Here is a 16,376-nt window from a genome sequence, read left to right as displayed (position 1 = left end):
AAGTCAAATAAACATGGCAGAGGGAATTAAAAGGCAAAAAAAAGAAAAAGCTAACCATCTATTCAACTCTCTTCAGTAAAGTCTCCAGGCCCTCACAGAAACAAGAAGCAACCCAAAATCACTGCAAACAATTCAAGGAGAAGCCCCCCCGGTCACATGAAGAATCTGTTGCATTTTAAAAGAAACAATAATAAAAAAACCACATTTTTTTTAAAGGGAAATTTCCCCATCATCTGACTTGCTGAGGTTCAGTGGAATCAGGAAACATGCTGGAGGGCTGTTGCAATCCTTCCTGATTTACAATTAATTAATCAGAGGCTGTAGTTGCACCCAATCTGAATCTGGCACAGTGTGTTCTCACTGCTAACAGCGCAAGACTGAAAGCCAGGCATCCCTGCATTTTATCCCTGACACTAACACAATGCATTGCTTATCGAGTGACCTGCTTCCCTGGGCCCAACTCACGGTTGACCTGTACTTTGTGGAGTCATTTACGCCAACGCATCATGGATGTGAAAACCACACCAAATCAGAAGGGCAGCATTTTACATCCACTCTACACTGGTGTAAATGGCAAAGTGCAGAGCAACAGCAAATATGGATTTGCTGCCTCAGTTTCCCCATCAATAAAATGGGGATTAACAACACTTGAAGTCAGTGGGAATCAGTACACGCAAAGGGGCTCACACTAATGGATCCCAAAGCAGGACTGAGGCCTTCTACTTCAGAAGGGGTTGGTGAGTACTAGCTAGCTAAAAGGCAACAGAGGGTCCTGTGGCACCTTTGAGACTAACAAAAGTACTGGGAGCATAAGCTTTCGTGGGTAAGAACCTCACTTCTTCAGATGCAAGACCTTAGCTAGCTAAGGTTTGCAACGTTTTGAAAACATGTTAAAACTACACACAGATTAAGGCTGACAGTGTATCTTCCTTTGAGTCCGGAAAGTGCCTGTAGCTACCACAATCTAAATAATAACAGTACTGTAATCGCAGTGCTAAGTTATTATTAATAATGCTTTTAAAAAACAGCTCTAATACAGCCCCTTGGGTCTGATTTGTTTTGTGCGTTAAAGGTTCTAATCTTGAAACAGGATCTGCACAGGCTCCACTCACCTCTTCCCAGATACAACTGCAGGATCAGTGCCTCAGATTCTAAACATTAGCTGTAGCATGCAGCACCAAACGCCTACACTCAATCCTTAGATAGTAAATAATAAAGCACAGACCATGTTTGTAGAGTGCTTGAAAAGCAAAAAGCGCTGTTGCATCCACACTGCACCCATTGCGAGCCGGACCCTCAGATGAGCACTAAGTATTTATTCATTATTCAGTCTAAACATCCCACTGCAATCACACACCAACCACCCAGAGAGTTTGCCACCCAATATTTTCCAAACACTTGTCAGTATCAATAACACCAGAAAGCTCCTTCCTGCTGGACTTCTGGTGCCGTTTTCAAGCACAGGGAAGGACTTTCCAAAGTTGGTTTCATCTTTAAAGAAAACCCTAAGCAGTTATTTCCAGAAGGCAAAAGGAACAAGTACAAAACAACCCTGCTGCCTGGCGTTACTGCGAGTAGCGCAGCCCTGCCTGACGCTCGCACAAGCGCTGGCTTCCCACCGTAACAAGTTACATAAGATCCATGAGACTCACTTTTAATCTGCTTTCTGCGCGGCTGCGAAAGCAGACACCCCCCTCTCCATACACACATACCCCCCTCCTGCTTCCCCCCCCTCCCACAGCCATGGGGTCTGCTGGGAAAAGGGGTAACTCCCCCCCCCCTTTGCTGTGCTCAGCTCCCGGTTCTGGCACCGGGGCCAGAGTGTGCGTGCTCCCGCCCCCATCCCCCTGTGAGGGTGTCCCATCTACCCACTCATGCCTGCCCCTCGGGTGCTGGTACCGGAGTCCAGCCTGCCCCCTCTCTCCCGGAGCGGCTACAGACCCCTGCCACCACCACCCCGGGCAGGGAGCCCACTGCCCGCTCGCCCCCAGCCGGTTCTGGGTCCGCCGCTAGCTCCAGGGCCGCTCTCCGGCCACGCACCCTGCCCCACTCGGGGGGGACCCCAGCGTCCCCCCAACCCCCTCTTCGCCCCAGCTGCGTTCGCCCCCCACCCCCCGGGCTGCTTTGCAGGCAGGGGCCGGCTCCTGCAGCCGCCCCCGCCCCGCGCACTTACCCTCCCGTGAAGGTCAGCGCCCGCCGCCCGCCCCGCCGCGGACTTTCCCCAACTTGCTCCAAGTCCCGGCGGCCCCACGCGCCTGGCCGGACACCCGGCCGCTCCCCGGGGGGGCCGCTCCAGCCGCTGCCGCCCGCCCTACCCGCGCTGCGCCTCCGGCCGCGCTCGTCACCCCTGGGACCCCGGGCGGGCAGGCAGCGCTCCCCCCTCCCGCTGTCAGGCACCTTCTCGCCCGCTTCCTCGCGGCACCCAAAAGAGGGCAGCACTCCCCGGGCGCTCGCCGCCGCGGGGCATGCCGGGGCTTGTAGTTCCCCGGGGCCGCTGAGAGCCCCTTCCAGAGCCACCCGGAGCCCATTGCATGATGGGACTTGTAGTTTTGTCCTTGTTCCCTGGGTTTTTTTTTCCTCCCACCTGCCAGCATAGAAGTTGTTAATTATTTATTTCATTCCCCCCCACCCCACACACACACATAACTTTTCTTTTAAATTTTTCATTTTTACTATATTTTCCCCCCAGATTGATTTTCACAGGGAAAGTTTTAAGAGGTATTTAGGCCTCTTTTTGTTCAGGGTTTGTACAGCGCCGAGCACAGTGGGGGTCCAGATCTGAGACAGGGGCTTCTAGGTGCTACTGCAATACAAAATAAAATAATAATAATTAATCATAATTAATAATTAATCATAATAAATAGAGATGAGACAAACAGGGAAATACATCCAGGACATTTCTTCACACCGGGGTCTGGTCTCCACTACAGCCCTGTTTTGTTATAACTACATCGCTTAGGGGTGTGAAAAATTCACACCTCTGAGCGATGTAGTTATACCGACCTAAGCGCTATGTCAGCGGGAGAGCTTCTCCTGTCACCAGAGGCAGATTAAGATTTATTGGGGCCCTTGGCACAAAGAACATTTGGGCTCCTCACACCTTGGGGGCCCAGGGGTGCCAGAGGCAGGGAGGCCGGTGGGCTATGGCTCCCCACACTTTTAAAAGCAGGAGGGCCATGCCTGTCCACTTTCTAACATGGCTAGTAGCCTCAGGCAGGTGCAGCGCAGCGGCAGCATGGGCGTAGTTTGCGGGGGAAAGAGGCATCGCCCCCCAAAGCTGCAAGCCTCAGGCCAGAGGCGACAGGAGGAATGGTGCCGTACATGGTTGCTGCCTCGGGCACAAAGCCCAGGCAGCAGCGGGGGCAGCCTGTCACTGGGAGCAGGAGGGACCTGGTGCGGGGCAGCCTGACAGCGGGAGGCCAGGAGCTGGGTGCAGACACTGAGCGAGCCCGGGCAGAGTGCGGTGGTTGCTAAGGCCAGGCCAGTAGCAGCGGGAACTGTCCTGGAAAAGCCCTCCCTGCCCAGCTCCTTGCTGCCTGTGACCTTCCCAGGACTCCCCACTGCCTCCTAGTCGGGGCAGGGCTTCCTCTCCCCGCAGAGCATGTCTGCAGGCCCCGGGGAGACGTCAAGAGGCCAGAGAGGAGCCCCCGCCCTTGGGTCCCACCAGCAGCGTCATGCCTTGGGGGGGCAGAGACACAGGCTGGCGGCTGCTTTTGGGCACCCCAGCCCAGGACAGGTTTAGGGTCCAGAGCTCCCCACAGCAGCCTAAGCTCCCTGGGCATCTCCTACCACTGCCCGTCTCTGGCTTCTGGCCTAGCCAGGAGGGGAAGAGGAGGAGCAGGGGCGGGGCCTCAATGGAAAAGAAGGAGGAGGGAGCGGGGCCGCAGTGGAAGAGGAGGAGCAGGGGGCGGGGCCACAGTTGCGGCACCGGCGTCCCCCCACTTCTACCCAGGTTCCAGCACTCCTGCGGGGGCTCCAAAATTGGCCGGGGCCCGTGCGTTAATCCACCACTGCCTGTCACATAGCTACTGCCTCTCAGGAAGGTGGATTAACTAAACTGATGGGAAAGTCTTCATTAAAGTGTTACAGCAGCATTTTAAGTTTAGACATGCCCTGGGCCCGGTTTTTAAACGTGTCAAGCACACCTCACAAGTCAATGGGGGCTGCACATGCTCAGCACCTCTGCAAATCAGACCTAAACAGCCAGCTTTCCAAAAGCGCTCACCTCCCATTTAGGCCTCTCACGAGAAGTCGTCAGAGCTTCAAAAATGCTCTCATTAGCTCCCATTGTTCTCGCGGGGTGGGAGCAGGGCCGCCCAGAGGGGGGGCATGTGGGGCAATTTGCCCCAGGCCTCACAGGGGCCCCCACGAGAATATAGTATTCTATAGTATTGCAACTTTTTTTATGGACGGGGCCCCCAAAATTGCTTTGCCCCAGGCCCCCTGAATCCTCTGGGCAGCCCTGGGTGGGAGGAGTCTCTGTTGTTCTCAGTGACCGCTGCTGAGCCCTTTTGCAAGTCTGAGGACAGGTCTACACTTAAAAAGCTGCACCGATGCAGTGCACCGCTGTAGTGCTTAAGTGACGCTGCTCCAGAAACTCCTGTCAGCGTAGTTAATCCACCTCCGTGAGAGGCAGTTGCTGTGTCAGTGGGAGATGCTCTCCCACCAGCATAGGCCTGGCTACACCACGGGTTAGGTCAGTTAAACTACGTCACTCCGGGGTGTGGATTTTTCACACCCCGGGCAACATAGTTATATCGATATCGGTCTGTAGTGTAGCCCTGGCTGGAGTATTTTTATGAGGTGTCTAAATGAGTGCTGGGCTCTTTTGAATCATTTCCCTGCCACTGCAGAGCCTCGGGCACTGGTGCACCTGAGTCCCTCCTGTTCCCTGCCTGCGACACATAATAGTCTAGTCTCCTGTGGTCTAATTTCAGTGGGTGGGCCTAGTGGGTGGGTGGTGTTGGTGGCCTACGGCAGGGGTTCTCAAACTGTGGGTCGGGACCCCATTTTTATGGGATCGCCAAGGCTGGTGTTGGCCCTGGGCCCCAGCAAGTCACGAGCCCAAGCTCCACTGCCCAGGGCTAAGGTTACATACCCCCTGCCCAGAGCAGAAGCCCTTGGGCTTCAGCTTTGTCCCCCCCCTCCATACCTGGGATGGTGGGGCTCAGGCGGACTTGGTCTTTGGTCCCTGCTCCTGGGGTCATGTCGTAATCTTGTTGTCAGAAGGGGGCGGGGGGGTCACGATGCAATGAAATTTGAGCACTGCTAGCCTAGGATCACCAACTAGCAAGCGTGACAAATTGGGGAGGGGAGTAATATGGTCCTATATAAGACAAAATACCTAATATCGGGGCATCTGGTCACCCTATGGTGGCCTGTGCTATACAGGAGGTCAGACTACATGAGCTGATAGTTCCTTCCCAGCCTTTTGATTCTTTGACTATAAAAGCTGGTCTATAGTGTGTGGTTGGCCTGCGGAACCCCATGCCACAGGAGGTAATAGAGTCAAATACCAGTGGTTAGATTTTTTGTAAAGGATGGGATACTTTTATGACCAATATTAATGTCTGTCATTATGCAGATAAGATCCCATGTAAACTGATCACTGCAGGGAACTGGAAGGAAGTTCCCCCTCCCACTTGTAACCCTGCCCAAGAGCAGTGTGGGAGAGTTCCCCATCATGTGACGCATCAGGTGTTGGATTTAGCAGGAAGCGGGAGAATGGGTTTTATGAACTGGTCACCTGATCCAGTTTGTGTCATACCCCAGTGCATGCCGGTGAAATTAAAGGCATTTTTGTCTTCTCTTTCCCCTAAATATCGCTGTGACTATAGGGCCAGATCTCACTGCAACTGTCTGCAGCTATCCTGCTGCTTCACCAAGTTGGTATTGCAGTCTTGCTGTAGGGGTTATTTCTGATCACCCACTAGGTTGTATGCAGTGTTGTTGTAACCCTGTTGGGCCCAGGATATTACAGTGACGGGGTGGGGGGGTATTTTTTACTCTCTCATCAATAGAAGTTGGTCTAATAAAAGATATGACCTCACCCACCTTGTCACCCTTTCCACTAGATTATCAGTTAGACCGCTAGATGGCAATATAGCAGCACTGATATCACCTTACATAAGGCATCGCCTACAGTTACCGCCTTCTCTATTTGTCTTATAGGACAAAAATCTGGACATTGCAACATCTAGATGTGGGGTTGCATGTTGGGATAGATTCCAATACCTCCAAACTTTGGGGCAGTTTGAATCCAGAGTCAAGTCATGAAGCTCTGCCCGCTCTGCTCCCCAATTATTTGCAAATACACATGAATGATTCATGAAAAATTCATGCACGCACTCAAATATTTGGGCACACTTAGTGAATTGTTCAGGAACAGCTCGTGAACAGCTTTGAGCAGGGGGTTGGACTAGATGACCTCCTCAGGTCCCTTCCAACCCTGATATTCTATGATTTTATGTGATCATTCCTGTGTATTTGTGAAAAAGCCACAGACACGCCCATAGGCTAGCGAACAATCAGCGACTGCTCAGGGGTTCGAGGATGCTGTGCAAGCTGTTTGCAGGGCAATTCTGCATTGAGGTCCCGATTCTGCTATGGATTTAAGCACATGCTTGAACATGGACCTCAATGGGACTTTAGCATGTGCTTAAATGCTTTGCTGTTTGGGAGGCCTTAAAGCAATTCTGTGGGTCATACTGCTGCCTCAGCAAAGTGATCATTTATCTGTGATAGCAGAGCAAAGGTTGCTGTACTCTTCCCTGGCCTCCTGATGAGAAGCTGGCAGCAGAGTCTCCTTCTTCCAGACAACAGGGTGGCAAAGATCCACGGGGAAAAGTACGTATGTTGAGGCAGAGCATGAAAGGGAAAGGAAGGGGAACTTGCAGCATGGAGAGACTGAGGCTATAGAGACCCCAATAACCTCCCCCAAACTCTTTGTGGCAGGTGCTGGGTGTCAGCTTGGCTGCTGTTATCTGACCTTGCAGGACCATTACAGGTAGACCCTGAGCATTGTAGCAATACGTGTTGGTCTCGCACCTCCCTGGGTAGGAACAGACTTTGAGGCATACATGACAGACTTCGAGGCATGCATTGTTTTTAATGATTTATTGCAGCAAAGATTATTATTGATTGAAGGAAGGAAAAAGAGAGCCCAGAGGAAGGTGAGTTCAGAAGGATCCGTCCACAGGAACTGAAAGGAACAGGAGTGTGTGGGAAAAAACAGACAAGCTGCCCAGCCCAGCTCAAGTGATGGTCAGGAGGTCTAGGCAACAGCGGCAAAACCGATCCTGTTGTTGCCCATGTCGTAGACGGAGTAGTACTGCCTGAGGAAGACGTCTCCCAGGATCCAGAGGGGCTGCCCGTTCTGGGAGGGCAGGTACGTGGGCTCAACTCCAACGGAGCAGTAGCCATTGTTCTGTGAACCAAGGAGGTAGGACATGATGAGTGAGACTCAGAAGGGTTGGGACATCATGAGCACAAGGTAGCCCTGGGTGGAAAACTGAACAAATTACATCCAACCCGTGTAAACACCCCCCTACTTCAGCGCCCTCTGTGGGGATTGTGAGAATGCAAGTGGCAGGCTGGGCCATTACACAATGGGTAAGGAGAAGAAAAACAGGTGACTGCAGCATCACCAGGCCCATTCAGCTCTGCTGACACCCTCTTGGCTACAGGAGCCAGCTCAGAGCTGCCCGCCTCATCTGTAAAATGCGCCACAGGCTTGTTGCTGCCAGCCTGACATGTGATTTATCTATTATATTGCCACAGCGCCTACAAGGAGCTACACATACTCCAAACACACAAGGAGAGATGTTCTCAAACTTCTGCCTTCTCTGCACCCACTGTTTGTGTAGCATCAGCCTCCTCTCTGGCTATTCATACAACCTGGCCACTCGTATCCATCCTTCCAGCAATCTAACACTGTAGCTAACTAACTCCCTCAATATAGGTGCGTTTTTTTAAAGCCCCAGCTGCTGGAATCTGGAGAAAGCACGAGAGTCTAAGGCACCCAAAATGTATTGTTTTAAAGATCTCAGGATTTGTATGTGAATTTCATGATATTTGCAGCCTCACACATGATTTTTATATGCTTGCGGTTGGCAATACTGGAAGTTTCTATCTAGGTATTTATACCGCACTCACCATAGCTTTATCTGAACTCCCCACAAATGTCTATTTTATATAAACAAAGAGTCAGATTCTCCATTGCTGTCTATGCAGCTACACCAGTTTGCACCAGCTGAGAATCGGGTGCAAAGAAATCTGTTATTCTTACTCTTCTGTTCCACCTGTCATGATTCTTTGCAGCTCCGAGTCCTGTAGTCTGGAACTAACTGCTTGTGCCTGCTCTTCATTGATTCTCCATCTCATGCCCAGTCTCAGCTGGAAACATCCCTTTTCGATTTTGCCTGTGTCTGCTAATTTTTTCCTCCCTCTCCTAGTGATTATTTAATTGTGTAAAATTATTTGGAACGCAGTTATTGTGTGCAGAAGGCTATGCTAAACAAAGTTATATTGACATGCATTTAATTTTATTCTATTGCACTGCATTGTACTGTAGTGCATTGCATTGTACCATACTGCTTCGCAGGGCACTGTAATATACTCTGTTGCATTGCATTAGTCTATATTGCAGTGCATTGTACTGTATTGCATGATACTGTGTTGCATTGCTTTGCATTCTGCTATGTGGCACTGCAGTGCACTGCACTGTATGATATCATATCATCAGAAATATTTCCACACAGTCCCACTACTGACTAAGAATCCTGGCTCTCCTCTTTGTCGATCAGATTATAAAGAGATGTCAGAGGAGCTTGTCCCTTCCAAACCCATAATACGTACGTTGAGGATGTAGGCCGAGGGAGGCAGAGGAAATGAAACTCCATTGATGGTGAAGGAAATGGTGGGCAAGCTCTGGACACTGCTGCAGTCAACCACATACTGTGAAAAGAAAGGTAAGGTCACATGAACAGCCTGTACCAGCAGAGAGCTGGGACTCTGGGAGGGACACTGTAGCACTAACCATGAGGACGTTCCCCGGCCGCCACAGTGCACTGAGCACTTTCGGCAGATAGAAAAGCTGATTATCAGCCTCATTCCTTCCTCCACCCAGGCTATCATAAGCATTGGGGGGCCGTACTCAGCCTCCCCTGGCCCAATGTGCAGTGCTTCTCAATTCCTGGCATTCCATGAGCATAGAGCAGTGGTTCTCAACCTCTTTACCATTGTGGGCCGCATATGCAGCTCTCTGTGTGTTATGTGGGCCTCATCTACACAATATATATACTACCTCTATGACTCTGAGGACGTCACATGGGCCGCAGCTATGTGCTGATTGGGCCGCAAGTAGCCCTTGGACCACGGGTTGAGAACCACTGGCATAGGGATACCACCAGCGACTCTGTAGTGCAGCTGCTCCACCTACCTCGCCGTACTCATTCGCCTGAGCACCTACATCCTGCAGGAAGCTGTTCATGAGCTGCTGTGGGACGGTGAGGAGGGAGGTTCCTGTGTCCACGATGGCCTGGCAGCCCTGGCTGCACCAGCCCGTTGCCTGTCCACCGATAGCGAACCTAAGGAGGAGATAAATGCAACAGGGCTCACGGTGCAAACGTTGAGCCAAGTGTGAGAAGTTCCCCGTGAACACTAATGACTTAAGGATCCTTACTCAGCATTGCCTACCTGCTAGGAAGCCAGGCTCCAGTGCTAGCTTTTGGGCCAAGTTATCCCTTGTGTCGCACCCCTGAAATCCCACTGAGCTCAATGGGAGAAGTATGAGTCAAAACAAGGGCAGAATTCAGCTCCTTATTTTGAACCCCTAGAGCCATGAGTTTTCCTTGCTCATGGGGGCATCAATGCATTTTATATTGAGGACGATAAAGTCCCCTCCTGAGCTGCGTGCAAGGGTCAGACCCAGCGATATGGCCCCACATGTTCAGTTGCAGAAGCCCACTACAGACAATGAATGATTTTGAAATCAGGGATCGGAAATTCAACTCACTCATCAATGCCGATCTGCCAGTACAGCTCTTGAGTGACGGGAGCCCAGTAGATCTGCCCGGAATAAAGGCTGCTGTCTACTCCTCCAAAAACGACCTCCCCACCGTATTGAGAGCTTGGCTGGCTGTGAGCACAAAGGGAAAGGATCAGCTACACACAGTAATCTCTAAATAATCTAGCAAAGACACTGTATATCCAGTGGGATTAGAGACATTCAGTAGCTCTCCAGACTTAAAAGGACAAGAACATCATTCCCTGCCTGGTGATGGGGATTTGTCAGCATTCAGAAAAGCCCCTTCTTGTTTGTCTTTGGTTTCCCAGCAAAGCACATGGGTCTGAGACAGATCGACAGTTAACACGGGGATGGGATTTCAATTCAAGGTAAATTAAATGAAAACACGCAAACAAAGGAAGCATGTCCCTCTGGCTCTTGACATTACCTACATTCACAACACAATACAGCCAAAGCCAGTGGAGTGCAAGGAAGGGAGCGCCACATGGGCCATCACAACCAACTGTGGTTACATCAAAAGTGATGACGTCCTCGGTTAGCATTTCTACAGCTGACTATGTTACCAATGACAAGAGAAAGGAGACACAGAGAGCGAATGGATAGTTGAGGCAGAGAGAAATAGAGGGGAAAAGAAAGATAAAGAAAAACAAAGAAAAGAAAAGACAAAGCAGGGAGAGAGACATGAGAAAACATGGAGAGATGGAGCCAGTGTGAGAACTTTGGGGCCTGGACTGCCTTTATTTCTTGGCACTAAAATAAATAATAGGATAGATGGATGATTCGATTGCTCCCTTACCTGCTCAGATAGAAACTGAAGATTGGCTGAGAAAGCAGGTTTTCCTGCAGCATCCCTTGCAAAGCAGTGGTAGCGCCTCCTGCCGCCAGGCTAGGGTAAGCCATACCCAGAATGCCGTCAAACTGAGCATAAATGAAGTTGGTGCCAGGCTCGTTTTCACTCAGACCGAACTCCTGGTTGGTGACGGCGATGTTCTGGAGCTAAAGAGAGGGCGGGAAAGTGTCACTAAGCCTGTTTGCAGTGGTGGCGTAGCCGTGTCAATCCCAGAATATGAGAGAGACAAGGTAGGGGAGGGAATAGCTTTTACTGAACCAACTTCTGTTGATGAGAGAGACACGCTTTCGAGCTACACAAGAGCTTTGGGTAGGCTGAAAGCTTGTCTCTCTCACCCACAGAAGTTGATCTAATACCAGATATCACCTCACCCACCTTGTCTCACTGATACAACCTGTGAGGTATGGAGAGGTAGAATGCTCATGGCTGTCCTATGGCCAAGTGGCCTCTCTGATGCCATTCGAGGGTCTCCTTGTCACCTTTTCCACTAGTGATGAGGGGGGCATGGGGAGCAGAGTGGCTACCACAGCCCTAAGGATGAGGGGAAGCTTCCTCAGCGGTGACTCACACCAGTACTAAGGGATTGTGAAAGGCCTCGGATTCGTAGCCACAATATGCCCCGGGGCCTGGTTCTCCTCTCACTCACACCAGAACAACTCGATTGTGAGAGGGGAGGGAAGGCCTAGTGATTCGTGGCGGAGTGCCGCCCCATGGCTCTGTGTCGGTAGGTTTTGGCCAAAAAGATCCTAATGATTGTTAGTCATCACTAGACTGACTCACTCGACGGATTGTTGTGTCACAGAAATAACACTTACTGTCATGGTGTCATAGCCGAAAAACCCGGTGAGACTGCCACTGCCATACTGCAAGGAGAAGGTCTGCCCATTGGATGAGTAGGTGGAGGACTGGCTGGGGTTGAATCTTGCATGGTTGCCTAGAAACACAATGCAATTTTACCGCTAGTTGTCCCCCCGTCTTGCTTTCCATATAAATATGTGTTCATATATTCCATGGTCTCAGAGTTAGAGGGTGGGCATGGGAGACCAGAGTCCTGGGTTTGATTCCCAGCTCTGAAAGGTTGAAGTTAGGGTTGCCAGCTTTCTAATCACACAAAACCAAACACGCTAGCCCCGCCACTGCTCAGAGGCCCCTCCCCCTTTCCCACCCCTTCCCCGAGGCCCCGCCCCCACTCACTACATTCCCCTTCCCTCGATGGCTCGCTCTCCCCCACCCTCACTCACTTCCACTGGGCTGGGGCAGGGGATTGGTGTGTGGGAAGGGGTGAGGACTCTAACTGAGGGTGCAGGCTCCAGCGTGGGGCCAGAAATGAGGTGTTCAGGGTGCGGGAGGGGGCTCCAGGCTGGGGCAGGGAGTTGGGGGACAGGAGGGGGTGAGGGCTCCGGCTGGGGTGCGGGCTCTGGGATGGGGCTGGGAATGAGGGTTTTGGGATGCAGGAGGGGGCTCCAGACTGGGGGGGTGGGGCCGAGGATTTGGCATGCAGGAGGGGGCTGCGGCTGGGGATGTGGGGTTTGGAGTACAGGAGGGGGCTCTGGGTTTGGAGGCACAGGCTTACCTCGGGGGCTCAGGGCTGGGGCAGGGGGTTAGGGCTCGGAGTTGGGACATGAGCTTACCTCGGGCAGCTCCCGGTCAATGGCACAGTGGGGCTAAGGTGGGATCCCTGCTTGTCCTGGCTCCACGCTGTGCCCGGGAAGCGGCCAGCAGGTCCGGCTCCTAGACCGGGGGGGGGGGGGGGGGGCAGGAGTCTCCACGCCCACCTCTTGCTCACAGGCACTGCCCCCCCACACCTGCCCGCTCCCATTGGCCGCGGTTCCTGGCCAATGGGAGTGTGGAGCCGGTGTTCGGGGTGGAGCACAGCAGGTGCCAGAACAGGTAGGGACTAGCCTGTCTTAGACCCGCAGCACCGCCGACCAGACTTTTAACGGCCTGGTCGGTGGTGCTGAGCGGAGCCACCAGGGTCCCTTTTCAACGGGGTGTTCCGGTCGAAAACCGGACACCCGGCAACCCTAGTTGAAGTGGGGGAGCTGGGAGCCCTGACTCCTGGGTTCTACTTCCGGCTCCATCCCTCCGGTTACCCATCTGTATATTGGAGGTAGTAACACTTCCTGAACTCCCATGGAGTTTGTGAAGCCTAATTGATGCCTGGAAAGTGTGTTGCAGTCATCTGGTGAAAGGGCCAGGTAGTCATGATTCATTATAGGGGCTATTATATAGAGATCGGCCTTCAGAATCCAGTTGGCTGTGGCTTCTTGACTGACGAAAATTCAGTATGAATTCGGTTTCTCAGGAATCGAGCTGTCCTGAGGACGTGTCTCTGTGCATTAACTGAAGGCTCTAATCACCTAGAAGCAAAATTGTTTAACAGCCGGCCGGGATGGATTACTCACTGCAGGCCTGGCTCTGGCAGTACACAGATGGCACCCACAGGTTGGAGGAGCCGGTGTCGAAGAGAACCAGGAAGTTCTGGGGCGGGGTTCCAATGCTGATCTCCCCATAGTAGGATGCCTAGAGAGGGCATATTGCGATATGAATTTCAACAGAGGTTCTCCCAGAGAGGACAGTGAGCTGGACTGAGTTGTGGTGTAACTCCCCGTGCAGCCAGAGAGTTACACTAGAAATAACGCTGGTCCCTTGTACACTCTGGAGAACAGACAGTAATCCCCAAATCAGATCAATTTCCTGTTTCTTCACTGATGGCTGGGCGCTCACAAAGGGAACGGGAAATTTGAGTTCCAGATGCGCCCCTTGGCCAAATGAACATGAAATGTGACAAGAAGCCTGTCAAAGATCTTGCAAGTTGGGGGCATCTTCTCTGGCACATGGTACAAGCCATGTCCCTTAAAGATAATGTATCCTGTGGTGACAGGGCCCATGGAAGAGAGATGAACAGAGAGAAAGAAAGAAAGAAAGAAAGAAACCATTACTCACATCCATATACTCCATTGGTTCAAAAGCAACATTGTACTCATTGAAACGGTACTTGTTGGCTGGATCAGTTTTGTGGTGCTTCAGATATTCCACCAGCACTCCCTTCTCCTTCATTATCTCTCGGATAGTCTTGCCTTTCTTGAGGGTCATCCTGCACAGAATGAAGAGAAGAAGCCAGGGACTTAGCAGAGAAATTGCTCATCCTTCAAGCATTTGTCCATCTAGAAACCCTACCATGATGCTGTTCCCTACACTTGGGTCCCCCCACAGCTAATTATGTTGCCACTCACAGGACTTGAGAAGTTGTGGCAATTAAAGGTTAGCCATGAACTACCACTCACTATAGACAGGGACTGTTGTGTTTAGCATCATGTCAGCAGCTGATGGTTAATTGTAGAGTTTGCCCTTGGGTTAAGCATGACTAGCTGGTGCAATGTCCTTGTCTTTACTGAGAGTTTAACATAGCATTAGTTACTGTGGCTCTTCAAGGGTGAATTCTAACACGACTTACTCTGCTAGCGATAAAGCCAGGTGCGGCCTTGCTGCATACGTGTGCACTGCTCCAGCTATCTGGCTGACTAGTGAGTTACTCTGACCACAATCACCACTGTAGCCTCTGAGCTGAGATACTCACCTCACCAGTCCCTCTGAGAGCTGGAGGCAAACCAGGGCCAGGATGAGCCACTTCATAGTGCCTGGTTTCTCCACCAGCCAGCTCCTATACAGGACACGTTGGGCACTGCAGCAGAAGTGAGTTGAAGTCTAGCATCCCTACTTTTATACCCGGGGTACTGCCTTATGGTGCCCTATCTGTTTACACTTCAGTTTCCCATATCACTGCACTCACCCAAGGTCAAAACTTTCTGTGTGTTTTCTTGCCTTAAGTATGCTAAGAAAGTCCTTACAGCTCCACTGACCTTTCAGTAAAAACAAGTATTGCCAGTTACAGTAGCATGAAGTGATTAGGATCTGATAAGGGGGAACAAACTTGCTGATAATTAGGGAAAAAATTGGGGTGATCAAGAAGTCAAAAGACTCAGTTATTTTAGTCACCTCAGTCCAAAGTTTCTTTCAGAAAATAAAACATCCATTAGTTGGTGCATGTGTTTATAAAATTAAGCAAAACAGATTTTATTTATGAGACACTTCGCCAGAGTTTAAATATTTTAGTCCTTGTCCATGCTGTGAGGTGAATTCTGTTCTCATTTAAACCAAAATGAGTCTGGAGTAACGGCACTGAAGTTAATGGCATTACAGCCAGATTTACCCTCAATCAGAGCATTCAGCTCTTGCGGCTTTTAAACCGTGTAACTGAAATAATATGTTTTTCAAAGTGTTAATGTAAAATATTTGTAAAGTATGTGTCATGTCCTCCTCTAGTGGCTGGTTTACATATAGGATAACAGCCTACTTCTGTCGTTTGCTCATGAAGTTACTCCTTTAGCTGAAGTAGTGGTAGGGGTGTGTACTTTGGTGCTGAAGTTTCCAGATTCTAAATACTGTTGAAGAAACATCTTTGACCTCTGCTGGTCTTGATCTTGATTTGACTGAACAAGGTTAAACTAGGGTTAGAAACAACATGGACCAGGCTTTATAGGACTGTCTTAATCAGCCCTCAAGGGCAATCCCACAGTAACATACAGAGCACACGTTTCCAAACTAGAAAGTCAACCCAACACCTGTCATCTGATTTCACATTCAAATAAGGTGACTGACATATTAATTTGAATGTCCAATGCTTTATATGTATATATGGTTTTGTAATTTGAATGCACACACATTCAATTCAATTGTATTTGGGTACATTGCTGTATCCAGATATACCAGGGTCCACACATTGTTAACTATACCGGTCCAGATGGAATTGAGTTTGCATGGTCTCAGCATGGAGAAGGGTTAACCAAATGTAACCAACACACCTTCTGGGTGTGGTGTTCTGTCCCATCATATGGCATTGAGACCACACAAGAGAGAGAAGTAAAATGAGTCTACTCTACAGCCTGCGCTAACAGCCTTTAGCTCAGGCGGTAGAGGCTCATGCACTAAGCTCTAGAGCAGGGGTCGGCAACCTCTGGCATGTGGCTCACCAGGGTAAGCACCTGGCGGGCCGGGCCAGTTTGTTTACCTGCCGCGTCGGCAGATTCAGCTGATCACGGCTCCCACTGGCCGCGGTTCGCCGCTCCAGGCCAATGGGGCTGGTGGGAAGCCGCGGCCTGCACATCCCTCGTCCCCGCTGCTTCCCGCAGCCCCGCCATTGGCCTGGAGCAGCGAACCACGGCCAGTGGGAGCCACGATCAGCCAAACCTGCCGACGTGGCAGGTAAACAAACTGGCCCGGCCTGCCAGAGGGCTTACCCTGGCAAGCTGCGTGCCAGAGGTTGCCGACCCCTGCTCTAGAGGCCCCAGGTTCAATCCTGCCTGCCAATGACTGGGGCTTGTTGGCGTTCCACTAACACATTTTAATCCACGTTAATTTATTAAAGGCAGTTTTGGAATTGTGCTTATCAGTCCCCTGCTATTCAACGGGAGCGGACAGATAATTTTCCTTGGAGTG

At 51.0% G+C, this 16,376-nt stretch overlaps 2 protein-coding genes across 3 annotated transcripts in view; both read right to left on the bottom strand.

The window, feature by feature from the left end:
- TFEB (transcription factor EB) overlaps positions 1 to 2,381 on the bottom strand; it is a 50,092-nt gene extending 47,711 nt beyond the window's left edge. For both annotated transcript variants that reach the window (XM_034767347.1, XM_034767348.1), the window contains exon 1: positions 2,174 to 2,381. The gene's annotated coding sequence lies outside the window, so the exon portion shown is untranslated. The remainder of the gene's footprint in view (positions 1 to 2,173) is intronic.
- A 4,800-nt stretch (positions 2,382 to 7,181) lies between these two features.
- On the bottom strand, positions 7,182 to 14,552 carry LOC117875845 (gastricsin-like). Its single transcript, XM_034767346.1, has 9 exons — positions 14,458 to 14,552; positions 13,824 to 13,974; positions 13,283 to 13,400; positions 11,693 to 11,811; positions 10,824 to 11,023; positions 10,016 to 10,138; positions 9,440 to 9,587; positions 8,857 to 8,955; positions 7,182 to 7,426 (listed from the first exon to the last, which is right to left on the bottom strand). Exons 1-9 carry the CDS (start codon positions 14,511 to 14,513, stop codon positions 7,274 to 7,276), a joined length of 1,167 nt encoding a protein of 388 aa, XP_034623237.1. The 5' UTR covers positions 14,514 to 14,552; the 3' UTR covers positions 7,182 to 7,273.
- Between the last annotated feature and the right edge of the window lie 1,824 nt (positions 14,553 to 16,376).

Source organism: Trachemys scripta, chromosome 4 (genome assembly GCF_013100865.1).
Source record: "Trachemys scripta elegans isolate TJP31775 chromosome 4, CAS_Tse_1.0, whole genome shotgun sequence".
NCBI classification, from domain to species: Eukaryota; Metazoa; Chordata; order Testudines; family Emydidae; genus Trachemys; species Trachemys scripta.
The sequence above is the reverse complement of the archived record's forward strand: the minus strand, read 5'-3'. Positions and strand labels throughout refer to the sequence as shown.